At 33.6% G+C, this 19305-nt stretch overlaps 1 protein-coding gene across 1 annotated transcript in view; it reads left to right on the forward strand.

The window, feature by feature from the left end:
- Positions 1–1451: 1451 nt before the first annotated feature.
- The window catches only part of LOC306870432 (FRAS1-related extracellular matrix protein 1-like), a gene marked incomplete at its 5' end in the record, with an annotated part of 27795 nt that continues 9941 nt past the window's right edge, over positions 1452–19305 (forward strand). Inside the window, 23 exons of the mRNA XM_079417699.1 lie at positions 1452–1682; positions 2297–2391; positions 2537–2850; positions 3700–3896; positions 3979–4302; positions 4872–4980; positions 5603–5734; positions 5838–6182; positions 6519–6661; positions 8915–9108; positions 9209–9299; positions 9376–9543; positions 10540–10748; positions 11904–11997; positions 12077–12329; positions 13187–13390; positions 13664–13849; positions 14071–14267; positions 15644–15851; positions 16311–16455; positions 16562–16703; positions 17598–17793; positions 18146–18410. Coding sequence (XP_079273825.1) covers positions 1452–1682; positions 2297–2391; positions 2537–2850; positions 3700–3896; positions 3979–4302; positions 4872–4980; positions 5603–5734; positions 5838–6182; positions 6519–6661; positions 8915–9108; positions 9209–9299; positions 9376–9543; positions 10540–10748; positions 11904–11997; positions 12077–12329; positions 13187–13390; positions 13664–13849; positions 14071–14267; positions 15644–15851; positions 16311–16455; positions 16562–16703; positions 17598–17793; positions 18146–18410 — 4442 coding nt within the window. The remainder of the gene's footprint in view (positions 1683–2296; positions 2392–2536; positions 2851–3699; positions 3897–3978; positions 4303–4871; positions 4981–5602; positions 5735–5837; positions 6183–6518; positions 6662–8914; positions 9109–9208; positions 9300–9375; positions 9544–10539; positions 10749–11903; positions 11998–12076; positions 12330–13186; positions 13391–13663; positions 13850–14070; positions 14268–15643; positions 15852–16310; positions 16456–16561; positions 16704–17597; positions 17794–18145; positions 18411–19305) is intronic.

Here is a 19305-nt window from a genome sequence, read left to right on the forward strand (position 1 = left end):
AGATTGGTTACATCTTGCTTTTTAAGCTATGAAATACTCTGTGGCCTGGCTTTGACTTTGTTCAGCCTGAGGCTGTGGAACAATCTTAGAAAATTGGGTTTTCCAATGGAGAAAGACAGCAGGAAGAAAAGAGGAGAGGCCTTTAAAAGAAAACATGTTAGCGAGTAAACAAAGACGGACTAATTCCAGATGTTTTGATGCTAGAAAAAGACCCTCTGTGACCCAGTGAGCTCAAATTCACAGAAATGCACTGCACAAATCTTATTGTTTTATTGTTTTGCTTCGAGATGATTTGAGCCCAATATGACTAATTAATTTTGTTTGATGAAACAAATTTAATTCATAAAATAAAGTATGTTTATGGTCTGGAGGAAGTTTTTTTTTAAATTTGAGTTGATCATTTTGAGTCATTTTACTGCACTAGTGTCTGAATGAAGCTGTAAGGTGGACAGCACTTATCATGCCCTTGAGTCTGTGTTTTAATGGCTCATTAAACTGCATGTGGAAGGACTGACCCTCTCTGAACTCAGTGCTGACTGATGAGACAGCCTCAGTCTCCAGACTGGTCACTCCAGCTCCTAGAGATTGTTTAGGGTCAAAGGTCATCTTTTAAGTTGACGTCTCACCTGGGCTCAGAAGGAGTTTTTCCCCAATCACTCAACAAACTTGAAAAAAGAGAGAGCTGACGGAGATGTATTAGCGTCAAACTGAGGAGAATTTGATTCCCAAATTCCATTTTTTGCAGGTTATTTATCATGGATTAATGGGAAAGTTGCATCTCATTTCTCCATTTAAGCCATAATTAATTGTGAATAACCTCAAAATGAAAAAAACATACAAACAAACAAATAATAATAATAATATGTATTTCCATTTTTATTTAAATTACTGGAATAAAATGTTTTACACACACACACACACACACAATTGAAACAATATACTAGTATAATTTAAATTACATAAATGAGTAAATTATTGGATTCTCAACTTTTTTTGGACCTGTGCCCTCTATTATTATTATTATTATTACTACAATGTTTTTAAATGCTTTTTAATATTTGATATTTATATTAGTTTGTTTATCGTTTCATTTGTTTTTTAATAATAATAATTAATAAATTTAAAAAATGTATTCTTATTTTTCTTATTAATATCAGTAGGATCTATTTCCTTTTTTCAGTGACATAGGAGCTTTGTGTTTAGGCGACAAAATAAAGTGTAATAATATTTTGGTTTCCTTTTCAGATATCACATCTCATATAATGACTGGAGAGAGAACAAGATCCTGACCTGATACCCATGAGCAATGCTTCTGATCGTCTCACATTAGTATCGAGAAGTGGAGATGAGTTTGTATGAAAACATTCACAGGACAGTGCGAGAACAAACAACAGTTCCTCCAGTAGATTCATTCATTCTGCTGAGGTCCTGATCCACATAAACTCAACACAATGACTGCAAAAGACAGGACGTATTTGTCTTTCATCTTGCTGGGTCTTTTCCAGCAGATTCAGGGCTCTCTGGTAAAAACCAATCTTGGTCTAAAGGTGAAGCGAGGGCAGTCAGTGTTTCTGCAGGAGGAGGATCTGAAGTTTCACATACCCAGAGTCAAGGACGCCTGCAAGCTGGAAGTTGTGCTAAATGAGCCCATTACCCAGCGGGTCGGCACACTGACCCCACAGGTGAACCCTCCTTCTGCATGCATTGAATTATCCACTAGACATTCAGTGATGAACATGCTAATAGAGTTTCCATCTGAGAGCATTTGACATTTGAAGAACTATCTTTGTGAATAAGAAGTGTGCTTAATTGTATTGAATGCGCACTTGTAGTGTACTTCAAATCTTAAAAGTATATTTCAAAAAAGACTTATATAATATTAATGAAAGTAAAGGCCACTTAAGTGAACTTACACTTTCAAAAAGTGCACTTTTTAATAATGTCAAATTAAAATTTTAGATCATTATGCTTTAATAATATTTTTGTGTTTTAAAGAAGTGCACTTATTTTGATGTGTTGACTAACATACCAAAGCACATGTAAAGTACATGATTATAATTTTAAATGTAGTGTATTATTCAGTATTACATTTAAAGGTAATATATGTTAATATATTCTAAATTGCTTCATTGCAAATGTGTCGTTACAAATATATTTAAATACACAGCATACGAGTTTCAATAGAAATTACATGAAGTATATTTTAGTTTCTGTTTGTAAATCGTGTTAATGCAGGTTGTCAGAATTTAGTACTAAGTAATTTTCTGTTCTTTCTACAACTATTTCACTTTTTCAGGTTTTTGACTGTCACTTTTTGGCTGATGAAGTGAAATACACTCATAATGGATGTCCGATTTTAAAAGAAGATACTGTTAAGCTTCGTCTGTACAGGTATGTATTGCATGTTGTCGTAAACTTTGATATTATTACAGCATAGGTCATTGTATCAGAAGCCAGATATTATACTTTGGTTTGACTTCATCTGTTTTTGTTTTGCTGTCTAAATATGTAGATTTCATGTCGATTTGTGGTTTAGATTTACAGAGACGGAGACGTACAGTGAGCTGTTCTCTCTCCGTGTTGAAATCATGGAGCCGGACTGTAATGTGATTAAGTTCGGATCACAGAATCTGGAGGTGCTAGAGTTTTATGGCCTCTCCAATGTTCTGGACGGCAACGTTGTGTCTTTCCACTATGAACACAGACATAATACTGAATGCACAGTTCGGGTGACAACTTTGGAGATGCATCTACCTGTTCACGGTCAGCTAGTCACTGGAGAACCGGAGAAACCAGGGGGGCCGAGAGGGGATGAACCAGATAGCTTTGTTTCTCTACGAAGACAGCTGGGTAAAATCATCACAAACAATTTACCAGTTTTCCTACTGTACAAACACATCCAGGTTATTGACATATAAACAAAGGTACTTTAGAAATTATTCAATGAAGTCTGAAAGTTAAAATGAAAGTTAAAGGACGCTGAAGGGTCATAATTCCCTTTAGTGGCAATAATGCTATTTTAGTGTTATATATAACATTAACATGTATGTTTGTATTATAGTATGTCTTAATATTTTGAACTAGCTTTCCAGTTTTCATTTTAATTTTAGTTTAAGATATTTGATCAGTAATTTGTGCATTTTGTCTTTTTATATATATATTTGTATTTTACTTTAATTCCTTTTTTTGTTTCAATATTTTTGTAATTTTAGTACTTTTAGTTAAACTTATTTTATTTCAGTTGTTTGCCAAGGCAACATTTTTTATTTATTTTAAATTAGATTTTTAATTTACTCATTTATTTATTTGAAATATTTTAATTTCTGCTTTATCAGTTAACAAAAACAATAATAGTTCAGTTGTTTTAGCTAACAATAACAACATTGATTTTATATAATTTCCATCTTAAAATTAAATGAGAATTGAGATTTATGCTGCAATTAAAGATATATTTTGCATAGATTTTTTGGATTAGATAGTTGAATTTTGTAGAAAACAGCTGATAGTATCACATTTATTTGCTTATTTGTTTGTTTATTTATTTTGTATGTTATGTTAACATTTTAGGTTTCCAGAATAGAATGAAAATACTTTATATACTTAAGATGAGCATTATAATATATGGATAATATTTTCATTTATTTAACAAACTAGTTTAATATTTAATATCAGGGCATTATTTTCTCCGTCTCCCTGCAGATAATAAAGCCAGAGCTCATTGTAAGAGTGACGAGTGTCTAAAGGGTCTTAAACTGCTGAAGATCACCAAAGTACCATGCAATGATTTCCTCATGATGGGCATCCGTTACCATCACACTGACCCTCCATCTCCAGACATAGACTACATCGCCATTAGACTGGACCTCACAGACACCCGCAGCAGGAGCATCATCCAGGTGTTCATTCTAAAAGTAACGCATCTTCTTATTACTGCGTTTTTACACTATTATTTTAACACCAGCTCCGTCTCCCATTCAGTCAGAGCAGGCCTGGATCCCAGTAACCATTAAGGACGCAATGCCCAATCAGCCGCCCAAGCCTGCTTTTATGTCCATGTTCATCTTAGAGGTGGACCAGTTCATCCTGACTCCGGTCTCCACGGCAACGCTGGACGCGGAGGATGATGAGACGCCCAAACAGCGGCTGGTGTTCAACATCACTAAAGCCCCTAGTGAGGGCTTCATCACTCACCTGTCTGACCACACCAAACCCATCACCTCCTTCACCTGGACGGATCTCAACGACATGCTGATCAGCTACCAGCCTCCAAACTCCAGCCACACACAGCGCAGGACCTATGAGGTACTGAAGCACACTTCTGCATACTATTAAAAAGAGCACAGAAATAATCCCGAAATAATACACTTTAAAGGAATATAAGTACCACTTTATTTCAAGGTGTCCTTGGTACTTACCAGTGCTGGCAAACGATTAATCGTGATTAATCGCATTCAAAATTAAAGTTTTTGTTTACATAATATATGTACTGTGTTTATTTATTATGTATATATAAATACACACAAATATACAGTATTTATATACATTTATATTATTATTATATTATATAGAAATATATTTAATATATACACATAACATATTTTTCTTAAATATATACACGCATGTGTTAATATACACAGTGCACACTTAATTACACTTAAATTGTGTTTTATTTCATTATATATTTTTATTATAAGTACAGTTTTTAAAAATATACTTTTAACATCTATAGTACACAAATGCATATTCAATACAATTATACACTTCTTTTTCACAAGGAAACTGTACTAACATGATGCTAAACTCAAGTTTTTTATTTATTACATTTTTTTAACTCCATAATGCAGTAGTCAAGTATTGTTCATTTCTATTAGGTGGAGTTTGAAGTGCATGATTTCTACTTTGAGAAAAGCCAGCCTGTGATTGTACACGTGTCAATCAGGACAGCTCATACCAATGCGCCAAGAATATCGTGGAACATGGGTCTGTATTGTGCATCATTTTCATGCACTATTCTATAAACTATGTATGCTATATACACGTAATATACTATATACAATATACACTATATTTACACAATATACTATATGCAATATACATAGCATATTATTTTGGGCGTAATATTTATTTGTCAAGATTTGGAAAAGTAAAAAAAATCCATTTGTGTCATGTGTTCAACTATATAGAATGTTTGCTTAAAAAAAGCTGTCCTTAATATAATCTTTAAAGAAATAAAGTCACTTAAAGAGAGACACTTTCATGACTGTTTCTTAACACACTTAAGTACACTTTTAAAAAAGTGTTTTTTATGTCATTTTAAATGTTTTACTTTGAAGTACAGTTGAAATCATTGTTTTTTTAATCTTTTGTCATCCTTTAATGAAATGCACCTGTTTTTATGTGTTGACTGACAAACTTCCAAAAATGCTTGTCAGTAGATTTAGCAGTACACTTAATCCATATTTCAAAGACAAAACAATTATGAAATTAAAGATGCTCTAAAGTCCTACTCTGGTAGATCAGAAAATACTTTAAAGTTCAGCTAATTGCATTTAATATGAAACTATAGTATATTTATGTCAGGCAATTTCTGTCGTATTAATAGGTCTCAGTCTGTTGGAAGGTCAGTCTCGTCCAATCACATGGGATCAGTTTCAGATTGTCGACAATGACAACCTGAAGGCTGTGAAGATCATCACTGTGGACGGCCTGCAGCATGGGAGACTAACGGTTAGAGGTGCACAACAGATGACTTTTCCTGATATATTAAATCTGTTACATCAAATTTAGTCATATCTTTGCATCTTACACTAAACATTTTCACTACCGCTGTATATAAGGTGGAAAAGGTTTCATGTTCACTGTGAAAGATATAAAGGACGGTGCGGTTCGCTACCACCACGATGACAGCGACACGACTAAAGATTATATCGCCTTCCGCATTACTGATGGCTTGCATCAAACCAGACACAAGTTTCCCATCAACGTCCTGCCCAAAGACGACAGTCCGCCCTTCCTCATTACCAACATGGTGCTGGAGCTGTCTGAAGGCCAGACGGCTCTTCTGAGAGGATCTATTTTGCAAGCTTGTGATTTGGACTCCAGTGATGACTATATCATGTTCAACATCACTAGACCTCCACAGGCAGGAGAAATCATGAAGATGCCTGGTGCTGGCATCACAGGTGAGGAGAGGATTGAAGGGAAAGCTTAAATGAATGAATTTAATTAATTCTTACACTCTTAAAAATAAAGGTGCTTAAAAGGTTCTTCACATCGATGCCATAGAAGAACCATCTCTTTCTTACCTTTTTATAATTTGAAGAACCTTCTTTTTCCACAAAGAACCTTTTGTGAAACAGAAAGGTTCTTCAGATGTTTAAGGTTCTTTATGGAGCCATTAAGACAAAAAAGGTTCTTCTATGGCATCGTGAAGCACCTTTATTTTTAAGAGTGTAATTGATTCTTGGGCAACTGAGTTTCCTCAGGGCTCTTTTAAATACTGATTTATATTTGTGCAGGATATCCTGTGACCCGTTTTCTTCAGAAGGACCTGTTCCACTCCATCATCTACTATCGGCACTCAGGCGGTGAGGAGTTCGATGACTCTTTCGAGGTGGTGCTCTCTGACTTTCACGACCCTCCTAATCTCTCAGAGCCTCAGGTAATTTCTGGATATCCTCCATTGATTGATGCAATATCTCTAACATTCTTCCCAGCTAACAGGGAAAGGTCTTACAACTTTCACTCATGTTTTAAGAAAAAGTTATATAAATGTTAGGACAAAACATTCCTAAACTAATGTTTATGAAATTTTCTTATAACCGTATTAATATTTGATATCTGTTGTCATAACGTCCTTATGATGTTATTTGTATTTGAAGAATGTTCTAAGAAATGTTTTTGTAATCTTTAAATAACATTATGATCATGACATTTTAACGTTCTTAAAATATTAAAAAATAAATGTAAAAATAACATATTTTAGGTGAAAATAAAGTTTGTAGAACATTGTTAGATACATTTTTGTAATCTTTAAATAACGCTAATGTCACGGCAAAAAAAGACATTGTAGCATTCTTAGACTATTAAAAATAAACAGTTAAGTAATGTTATTGAATGCATGAATGACGCATTTATATGTATACTGTATGTTATGTATATATCCAGTTATATTTTAGGTGGAAAAAAAGTTAGTAGAATCTAGAATGTTGTAAGAAACATGTTTGTAACCTTTAAATAATATCATAAACACAACAAAAAAAACTGACATTTTAAGTTCTTAGAATATTGAAAATAAATACATCAAATAACATTATATTTTAGGTGAAAATAAAGTTAGCACAACGTTCTATGAAACATTTTTGTAACCTTAAAATAGCGTTACAATCATCATAAGAAACCCAAACATTTAAACATTCTTAAAATAATAAAAATAAACAGTCAAATAACGTTATATTTTAGGGAAAATTCAAGTTAGTACAAAGTGGTAAGAAACATTTTTGTAACTTTTAAATAACGCTATAATCAAAACAAGAAAATTAGACTTTTTTAAGATAAATGGTCAAATAATGTCATATTTTATGTGAAAATAAAGTTAGTCAAACGTTGTAAGAAACATTTTTCTAAATGTGACCCTGGACAACAAAAGCAGTCTTAAGTCGCTGGGGTATATTTGTAACAATAGCCAACAATACATTGCATGGGTCAAAATTATCTATTTTTCTTTTATGCCAAAAATCATTAGGATATTAAGTAAAGATCATGTTCCATGAAGATATTTTGTAACTTTCCTACCATAATAATATCAAAACTTAAATTTTGGATTAATAATATGCATTGCTAAGGATTTTATTTGGACAATTCTCTCAATATTTAACATTTTTTTTTTTTTGTATCCTCAGATTCCAGATTTTCAAATAGTTGTATCTCAGCTAAATATTGTCCAATCATAACAAACCATACATCAGGGTTCCTCAATTAGTTTTCGTCGAGGGCCGAATTCTGCCAACAATACCAAGCCAAGGGCCACTGACCTATATTATATATATATATATATAATATTATTATTATTACAATTATTATATTATTGTTGCTTTTTGTTAAAATAGTCACAAGATGGTTACAAAATAAATATTCAGATTTTTTCCCTCAGTAGTCTGTTTTATTCAAACAATTAAGAAATTTTTTGCATTTAGATACAGAAGAACTTTGCATGTTGAATATTAAAACAAATGAACAAACAAAAAAATCTGGACCTCCATGTCTGCCATGCAAATCAACTGGTCATCTCCAGACTGGATCTCTTCTCTCCACTTTCCCTAATTGCAGATTCAATTATTAGCTCTGTCATCATTAATATTTTAACACTTAGATTTTTTGGGGAGGATCAAACTGTAACAGCGACACGTGACACGGAATTCTATTTTAGAATTTAGGAACAACATACAAAATATGACAGTGATAATCTCAGGTAATGATTATGTGCTTTATTAAATGTTAAAAGTGTATAATGTGAGTTTGAATATTATTTTGCGTGAGGTTTATAGCCATAGTGAAAGCAACAATAGATATTTTATCTCAGATCTTAAAAATAAATTAAACTCACTGCGAACCAACATCCATAACAAAGATGGTATCACTCACTCACTCACTCACTCACTCACTCAAAGCTTTCTGATGCTGCGTTTGAATTTTCATGCCACAGTATTTGAAATTAGCACGGGACAAACCTTTTTCTCCGTCCCGCGGGCCGCCTATTGAGGAACCCTGCCATACATCAATGAAAAGCTTATTTATTCAGCTTTCAGATTGACCCTTATGACTGGTTTTGTGGTTCAGGGTCACAAATAATATTGTCATCATGATAAGAAAACTGGACACATGTGGTTCTATACTAACCAGGTGATCTTTGCAGGTCATCGTGATTCAGATCCAGCCAGTCCCTGATCAGCCTCCACAGGAGGCACCAGGTGTGACCAGGCACTTGGTTGTCAATGAGACCGATGTCATCTACTTGACCAAGCAGCAGCTGCACTTTGTGGATTTGGAGTCACCAGACCAGGTCACGTACACCGTCACCACCCCACCTTTCTACAGCACCACCTATGGGTACAAAATTAAACTACTCTGCATAAGAAGCCACAGTATGCGATTCAATTTCCTGCTGCATATAACTTTACATGTATGAGTTGTATGCTTTAATTTCCAGAGGCTCTGATGCAGGAAGGCTGTTTCTGGTTGATAGCATCCCAAAATTTACCAAGGACCCAAATGCTTCAATGCTGAGACTTTTTACTCAGGTAAATACACTGAACTAGGTTTTGGCATATTATTTTCCCAAAAGCATCTGAAGCTTACATGAACCTCTCTTTGTAGCATGCGGTCAACTACATGAAGGTTGCTTACATGCCCCCCATCCTGGACATTGGACCGCTCCCTCAACACATCCAGTTTGTCCTATCAGTGACCAGTCAGCAAGGCAGCACGACCGCTGGAATCTGTTTCAACGTAACGGTCCTGCCGGTGGATAACCTGGCACCAGAGGTACAGCAGCCCTCATCTACCCAATCCAAAACAGACAATCACTACAGGGCTTGCTAGTAGTGCTTATCGATGAGACTTGTGCTATAGTACTGTTATACTGTAAGTAATCTGATATTCACATGATGGACGTTATTAAAATGGCCCAAAACATAGATTTGAATTAAAGGAGGAACTAGAGCCATATGTAGGGACTAGAATATCACAGAGCAGTGGTTCTCAAACTTTCTGACTGCAAGGCCCCTATTTTCAATATTCATTTATTTTTCATTACTTTTGCTGTAATTATAAAGCAGCTCATTTTCAACCTTTTCTATTTACGGAAACTAGGAGTGTCAATATATTAATATTCATATTTTAATATAAAAAATATAAATAATAAATAATTATACGAATTACATATGAATATATAATGATCATATATAATAACTAAAATAATTAAAGCAATTATATTACAGAATAACAAAAGTTTTTAAAAAAAATTATATTTACTCACAAATAGCATTTACCCAATATATATATATATATATATATATATATTTTTTTTTATGTATTCATTTACATGACGTTTCCAGGTTTTTAAATGCCAATTTTAAAATTAGGCTTTCTTATCCAGGTTTTCAAATCTGTGTGACAGTGTTATTTTAGTATCAATGATATACTATTATATTTTTTGTGAATATTTTGAACTAGATTTAATTTTTTATATTTAATTTTTTATTATTATTTATTTTTAACTCGTTCAAGTTGCTCAAGTGATTTTACTAATGCTACACGTTATCACCGTTTTATATAATAGGTTAGATTTAATATAATCGATAAAAATAGATTTTTTTCTATTTTGAGCTTGCTAATTATTGGCCACCTTTTATCATGCTACATCTTTTATCATCTTACTCACCTCTTTTCCAAACTATAACACTTTATTATTCATAGATATCGGTGCTATACAAACATAAGTGCTAGTTTAGTGCTGGATGTGTTTCTTGTCATCTGTAGGTGCATGTGAAGCCGCTGGCGGTGGATGAGGGTGGAGAGAGCTGGCTGAGGGAAGATCACATGCGTCTATCAGACCAGGACTCTCTACTGGACTCTCTGCATGTGGAGCTGAAGACCGGACCCCAGCATGGCAGCATTTACCTGGACGGCACAGCCATGAGTCCAGGCCAGACTTTCACAGTCATGGATCTGAAAAGCCTAAAAGTTAGGTCAGATGTGGTTCCTCATAGTTCGTCATAAACAATGTAATGCAAGACACTTCAGGCAAAAACAGTGTTTAGGTAACATTTATTTACTGTTTTTTTTAACGTACGTAAAAACTGTTCAGTTTTATTCTTATCCATATTCTGAATTTAGATTTTAACATAGGGGTTTGTTCATATATAATTTGGCTGCTTTTATGCCACAACTATATATTCTTAAAGACATGGTGAAAATATTTTTTTAATATATATTTTTTAGTGCTGTTAAACAATTAATCGCGATTAATCGCATCCAAAATAAAAGTTTTTATTTACATAATATACCTATGTGTACTGTGTATATTTATTATGTATATATAAATACACACACAGACAGTATATATTTAGAAAATATTTACATGTATATATTTATATTCATATAATTTATATTACGTATAAATATATTTAATATATAAACGTAACATTTTTCTTAAATATATACATGCATGGGTGTGCATTTATATATAATAAATATACACAGTAAACCCACATATACTATGTAAACAAAAACTTTTATTTTGGATTAATCGCGATTAATCGTTTGACAGCACTAATATTTATAGTATTTATTAAGTGATAAAAAACCTTTACCTTTGATATGTTAACAAAATTAATTTTGAACCTAACTTTATGTAATGTTAAAATTTAATTTCCAGAATAAAGAGATAATGAATTCGCATATTTAAACATACCATTTCAGAAAAACTGTAATACAAAAATGTCTGAAACTGATAGTATAATCAATCACTGTTAGTGATATTGGTTCAGTTTTTTACTCTGTTCACCTGGGGTGTCTTGCCTTAAAAGCATAGTTAACCCAAAAATGTTGGTAACCAATCAGCTGGCCATTGACTTTAATAGTATGGGGTTAAAAAACTATGGAAGTCAATGGCTACCATCAACTGTTTCGTTACCAACATTCTTTAAAATATTGTATCTTCTTTTGTGTTCAAGAGAAGAAATAAACTACAGTAATAATAATACAGGTTTGGATTGACATGAGGGTCAGTAAATGATGACAGAATTTTCATTTTTGGGTGAACTGGCTCTTTAAGTTAAATTCCACTTTGCTGCTTCTTTTCCTCTATTTTATCTTAAGTTTTGACTCTTTTGTCTCAATAGATATCGCCACGACAGCTCCGAGACAGAACATGATGATATTAAATTCATTGCCACGGATGGGATAAATATGGCTGACTTTGTGCTACATGTCAAGGTAATGAAGATTTGTTTTGCAAATATTTTTTATTGCAACAGAAACACATGAAGACATCTAACAAACCCATGTTTGACAGGTGACACTAGTCAACGATGAGGTGCCAGTCCTTGTGCTGGGATTGAAGCCCGTTTTAGTCTGTGCCGAGGGACAAGAAGTGCTGATCACCATAGAGTACATCTGTGCCACTGATCCTGACAGTGACGACAGCACCCTGATGTATATGATCGCCCGACAACCATATCATGGGGTAGTTCAAAGAAACGGCATCATTGTGGACCACTTCATTCAAGCGGATGTAACTGCTGGCTTAATTTCCTATAGACACACAGGTAATATGAGAATAATAGTACTTCATTTTATATCTAACCATATTTTGACCCACCTTTTTGAAAATAAAGTACACTTTAGCATACTTTCAAAACAAGTATTGATGCTTGAAAATAATATACTTAAGTGTAAACTGAATGTGATGTTTTTGGAGACTTAATTGCATGTTAATTGCAATTCAATTAACATGAATTGTAGTTTAAATTATATTAAATGTAATCAGCTGAATTTTAGAGTGCTTTTTGACCCGCTTAAGTAAGATTTCATAATTTTGAAATATAGTTTACGTGTTCTGCTGAATGTACAGACAAACATTTATGGTAAACTTATATATGTTTTAATGTTATTTCTATTGACTCTTGTTTGTCGTGTATTTAAAAATATATATATATTTGTAATTGCACATTTTAAACGCTTAAGTTGCAATACAGTAACTTTAAATGTAATATTGAATAACACACTACCAAAACCATTACAAGAGCTTTATTATGTCATCATAAGTGTATTTCTTCAAAAATCTATTAAAACAATGATTTAAAATGTGCTTTAAAATAACTTTTATTTTATTTTATTATAAAAAGTGTACTTAAGTGTGTTCAAAAACAGTCATGAAAGTGTATTCTCTTTAAGTACATTTAAGTGGCCTTTTATTTAATTAATATTACGTTATGTGCAAATACATTTTTTTTTAAAAATATACTTATAAGATTTGAAGTACAGTACAGGTGCACATTCAATACAATTAAGTGCACTTCTTTTTCACAAGGGTATATGCTGTATATGCATTTGTATGATATTGTTTCTAAATTTTGATTATACATCCCTGCAATAACAAATTGATATCAATCATACACTTAAGGACAAGAGATTGGGCTGCAGCCACGTCATGACGTCGTTACGTTTGTGATCTCTGATGGAGAATCAGGGCCAGTTTCTTCCTGTTGCAGTGAAAGAGCCACTGTATTCAACGCACAAACACCTGAAGTACAGAACATCCTGCCTGTCTATGACCTTAATATCACCGTTTATCCTGTGAACAACCAACCTCCATCTATAGCTGTTGGTAATGGAAACAATTTTCTTTCTGATGTTAGAATATCATGCTGTATGTATGTTTATGACTGAAACAGTCATAAAAGTATCTCTCTTTGAATTCACTTTAGTGGCCTTTAATTTAATTAATATTGTATTATCAGCAAGTTTTTACAAAATTTACCTTGATTTGAAGTATACTACTTAATACAATTAAGTGCACCTCATTTCAGAAGACATATTTTTGCATTTGCTACTCGCCGTTTACATGCTAGAGTCCATGAAGCATCTTTTCTCACACCAGGAGAGGTGTTTATGGTGGATGAGGGCGGGTCAGCCTCCATCACGGTCACTCATCTGAGAGTTGAAGACCAAGACTCTGCTCCAGCGGACCTTAACCTCATTCTGGTTGCTCCGCCACAGTTTGGATACATAGAAAACATCCTGCCCAGTCCGGGATTTGAAAAGAGCAACATGGGAATCAGTATTGGTGAGTCACATTTAGCTGAATCTTAAAAGCTGTTAGATCAAAAGTAGCTAATATAAAAGTAACCTAAAATGATCTAAAAGTAGTCAGAATACATTGGCTAAAATGAGTAATCTAGATCACATTACTGACTGCAGTTTTCATCATGCAATTTGTAATCAGGAACAGACTACACTTTGTAAGTAATCTACCCAGCACTGATAATGTTGTTTTTCCTTGTTCAGCCTCTTTCACTTACAGGGACGTGTTGAATGGACACATTAACTATGTCCAGTCTAGACACCAGAGGATGGAGCCCACCACCGACCAGCTCATGCTGCTTGTGTCCGACGGGAGACAGCAGTCCTCTTCAGTCCCGCTCTACATCATCATCCGTCCAACCAATGATGAGATTCCAGAGCTCCTGGCCAGAAACATCACGGTCAGTCAGAGAGCAATCTCGTAACCAGCTAACAGGGAATGTTTTCAGGACATTGGTTTGAGATTCTGGCAAGGGTCTCTCAAAGTTATGATGACTTCAAGTGACATTAATAGAATGTTCAATCAAAGTTCTCTGGTCTTAGATAATGTTCTCCAAACATTAGCTCAAAAACATTACTTATACATCGTTCGTGGAACTTTTTTCCCCTGAATGTTTTAATTTAATTTAATATTTAAAAAATGTTACCACTTGGTTCAGAACAATTCGGAGGACATTCAAAAGCAACGTTCCCATAATCAAATGGAATTTTCCATTAACGTTCACAATAATAAACATATTTAACCCTTGCCCTGTTCAGTTTAGTTTTTTTGATAACTTTGCCTGTGTTATTGGCAGCTGCATAAATTTTGGCACAGGTGTGTATTTTTATTGGAATTTTACTATTTCACCCCATTTCCTTTAATAAATCTATTTTGCACTAGGTACAAAAAATTGTTCCTCTCAGGACCTTTTGGACAAAAATGTCCCCATTGAAACCCATTAAAACTGCAATTTTTAGTCGCAGTGCCGTTTAACTGTAAAATTATGCAATTTCTGCATATTATAGAGCCAATTGGATAAATAATGCAGATATAATTGTGTGGGTGTGTTGGTATGGATGTCAGAGTGTGGTTTGTATGCGTCATAAAAAATTGTGTGTGTGTGTGTGTGTGTGTGTGCTTGTAATATTTGAGAGAGAAACTCTACTGCAAATCACAAATCCAAGCACTGTGTGCACCAGTGGAGTTTTGCTGGCATCTAATGGGGAAAATCTGGTACTGCGCCCAAACAAAATCTTATTGAAAGCTCATTTTTTGAGATATCAACCTCAAATTTGGAACACAACTTGTTTAGATTTTCTAGCAGGTTTAGAGTTCAACAAGTTTCATAAAATATATATGTTGTATAAAATATTGTTCAAAAATCATTTTCATAAACTTAAACCTGTATAACTTTTTTTGGTTTCACTTTTTAAACTTTTTTTTATTTGAGACCAAACTTAACTCTGTGCTCCCAAGCTTCAAATTTTTATGACCGTTTTTTGACATGGACATTTTTATCCACTATGGACCTGTGTAACTTTTTTTATTGATGCACAAGGGTTAAAACATAAAAAAAATGTACATTTTGAATGTTCAGAGAACATTCAGAAATAACTTTTTTTATAACTTAATGGGAACATTCTTAAAACATATTTTATTAGCTGAGTGTATAACATCTGAGTAACTGAATTAAGAAATTACTATAGGTTTCTGTGGTTATGCATTTGGCATGATCTATATAAAGAAACATTGCTGTAGCCAGTTTAGTTCTGATGACCAGTGTTTGTCTTTTAGGTTCGGGAGGGAGACATGAAAGAGCTGGACTCATCTATAATCAGTGCGGTGGATCTTGATGTTCCCAGAGAGCGTTTAATGTTCAGCATAATCCAGCAGCCTCGGCATGGATCCATCATGAGCATGCCACACGGCAATGATGTGACACTTTACAAGCGTGGATCTGAGATCCCTGTGGAGCACTTCACCATGGATGACCTCAGGAACGGTACTGCATAAAATACTTTTATGCCCACCCCCCCTCCAAATCCAAACTGTATCCAAAAACAGTAAAATTGTGAACTATTTATTTCAGTATATGTAAAAATGTAATTTATTCCTGTGATGCAAAGCAGAATTTTCAGCATCATTACTCATTCTTCAGCGTCACATGATCCTTCAGAAATCATTCTAATATGCTGATTTGCTGCTCAAGAAACATTTCTGATTATTATCAGTTTAGAAAGCAGTTATGCTGCTTCTTATATTTGTGTAAACCATGATCATTTTTTCCCCAGGACTCTTTTATTAATAGAACGTTTAAAATACAATAGATTTTTTTTAATAGAAATCTTATATGTCATTTTAAATGTTTTAACTGTCACTTTCGATCAATTAATGTGTATTTTCTTGATCAATTAGAAGCATATATCAACAATGTAGTCTGTTTGTGTTTCTCTGTCCTCAGGTATGACTCTGATGTACGTGCACGATGACTCTGAGAGTGATCAGGATGGATTTATTGTCCAGCTCTCTGATGGGAAACACCAGCTCCAGAAACACGTGCGAGTCAAAGTACTGCCTGTCAATGACGAGGAGCCACAGATTATACGGTAACTGCAAATAATATCATTGCAGTTAATAATCCTCTACTGTTAGCCATTAATAAATTAGACATTTAAGTGGTACATATTTTTGAAAAAAACCTCCAAAACACAGGAACACTGGGATTGAGATGGAGGCTGGGGAGTCCCGGCTGATCTCCAGTGCTGTGCTCAGTGCTCACGACAAAGACACTCCGTCCTCCGACATTATCTATGTGTTCGAGAGCATACCGAGTCATGGTGTCATTCAGATGAAGGTCAGTTTACTCAATCTGCTGTCAAAAAAATATCAAATATACTTCTATGTTCATTATTTATACCTTAAAACTAACCATTTGTATCATATTGGCTCTTTAAAAAATAAATGTTCTTTTTTGGCATATGTGGTTCCATGAAGAACCTTTAACATCCATGGAACCTTTCCAGTGCACAAAAAGTGCACAATGTTCTTCACATTAAAAAAATCTATTTATTATGAACACAAACTGCAGTTATGTCGTCTCCTGCTTTAAATGCTGCTCGAGTAGATTCTGTTCGGCTGTCAATGTCTTTATTGTTCATCAAACTGGAAAAAAATACCATTATAGTTGTGGTGTGGTGTAGAACAATTATTAAAACTATATCTTTATTATTATAGTTATTGTCCTTGGTGTAAATGCACCTTAAAGGAATAGTTCTCCCAAAAATGAAAATTTGCTGTAGATGTAGATGAGTTTCTTTCTTCATTGGAACAGATCCCAGATCCCAAAATGAATGGGTGCCATCAGAATGAGAGTCCAAACAGCTGATAAAAAACATTATGGACTCACATTTTGGCCAGAAGCGACATTAATAATGGATTTGTTTCTTACAAAGACGCAGCTTTTCACTTCACAAGACATAAATTGATGGACTGGAGTCATGTGGATTACTTGTGGATTATTGTGATGTTTTTATCAGCTGTTTGGACTCTCATTCTGACGGCACCCATTCACTGCAGATGATCCATTGGTGAGCAAGAAATTTAATGAAACATTTCTCCAAATCTGTTCTGCTTAAGAAACAAGATAATCTACATCTTGGACGGTCTGAGTATATTTTCAGCACATTTTAGTTTCTGTGTGAACTGTTCCTTTAAGCCACTGACACGCTGGTGGTCTGCTGTTCCTCAGGTAGGCACAGACTGGGTGTCTGTATCAGCAGGGGTGAACTGCTCTCAGCATGTTTTGGATATGAACCTGTTACGTTACCTTCACACCGGTCATCCTGGAGCAGCCGCTGCTGACTTCTTTGTCTTCCACCTGTTGGATGGCAAGAACCGCTCTCCTGCGCAGCACTTCCACATCACAGTCAAAGAGCTGGAGAAAGGTGGGCTGCTGCTTTATTCTCATTTTTTTTTTTCCATTTTGAGTCAGCGTATTTAGTTTATCGTTTTCTTTGTTTATTTGGATTGTGTCCCAGCACTGTAAAAATTTATGCAAATAAAGATGTTATTCAAATTCAGTTTCACTCTTAATTCAATGTTACTTGCCATTTCTTTGTAATAATTTTTGAAATGTACTTTCATTTATGAATTAAAATTGTTTAAAAGTAAATCCTACATTAAAAGTTACTGTAAGTACTTGATATGAATGCATTTTCCTGATGATATGCATACTATATTCCAAGAGTTATCTGCAAATTGTTCATCATTTCGAGTCTGTTTTGTGCTTCTCTCCAGGAGACATAGCATTGTTCCTGAAGCCTGTGAGGATGAGTCGCGGGGAGCGTGTGATCCTCACCACTGACGTCTTGCTGGCTGTAGACTGCACTGACAAGCCGGAGGAGCTGCTGTACGTCATCACTGTTCCTCCAGCACATGGACATGTGGAGTACATCAAACACACCGGAGTGCAAATCCAGTCGTTCAGTCAGCTGGACGTAGCAGCAAACCTGGTGTGTTACGTTCATGACAACAGAGCCACTTCACCTAAAGAGACCCTGCGGTAAGGACCTCATGCAAGGACATTATGCTACATATTAAGATTTTAAATCATATTTCACTCTAAAATCAAAGATAGATAATAAAAACAATGTTTATATAATATGTATAATATTTAAAGAAAGTGAAGCCTATTACATTATATTCATGATAATTACTCATTAATGTAATATTAATATGATATGATACAATTTATATAATATTTATTCATAAGTATATAAATAAAAATATATATACACTTTTTACACAGTATTTTTTCCTTGGTGTTGCTTCGCTTTGTTTTTGCAAAGTAAAATTTCTTATTTTTATTCTTGTTTAATTATTTTATTACATAACATTTATAACATATTATAAAGAAAATTTAAGCCTATTTAGGAATTTGACATTATATTCATTATAATGAATCGTATTGACATTATATCTTCATATTGACATTACATTCATTATAATTAATTGTTAAGATAATATTAATGTAATGTAATATTAATATTAATATGACACAATTTATATTTTGCTTTATATATTATTTTTATGTAAAAAAGAATTAAAAAAATATAAACTTTAAAATTTTTTCTTAATTGTTGTTTCACTTTCATTTTGCTTAGTAAAACTTTAGATTTTTCCTCTTTTATTTATTTATTTTATGAAATAATATTTATTAATATTTATAATATATTTGCCTGTTTTGGGAACATTCATTAATTAGCACATTTTACACACAAATGGTCAGTACTCGTAGCTGTCATTAAATATTAAATATTAAAATTACATTAATGTAAAATTTGCAAAATACTGTAAATGTTAAATAATGTAAAATAATGTAAATTTCTTACTCTTTAATATTTTTTTAGATGTTTATGTTTTTAGGGGTGAAATATGACCAAGATGTGAGATTACTT

The sequence above is a fragment of the Barbus barbus genome, assembly GCF_936440315.1.
Source record: "Barbus barbus genome assembly, chromosome: 1".
Classification (NCBI taxonomy): Eukaryota; Metazoa; Chordata; class Actinopteri; order Cypriniformes; family Cyprinidae; genus Barbus; species Barbus barbus.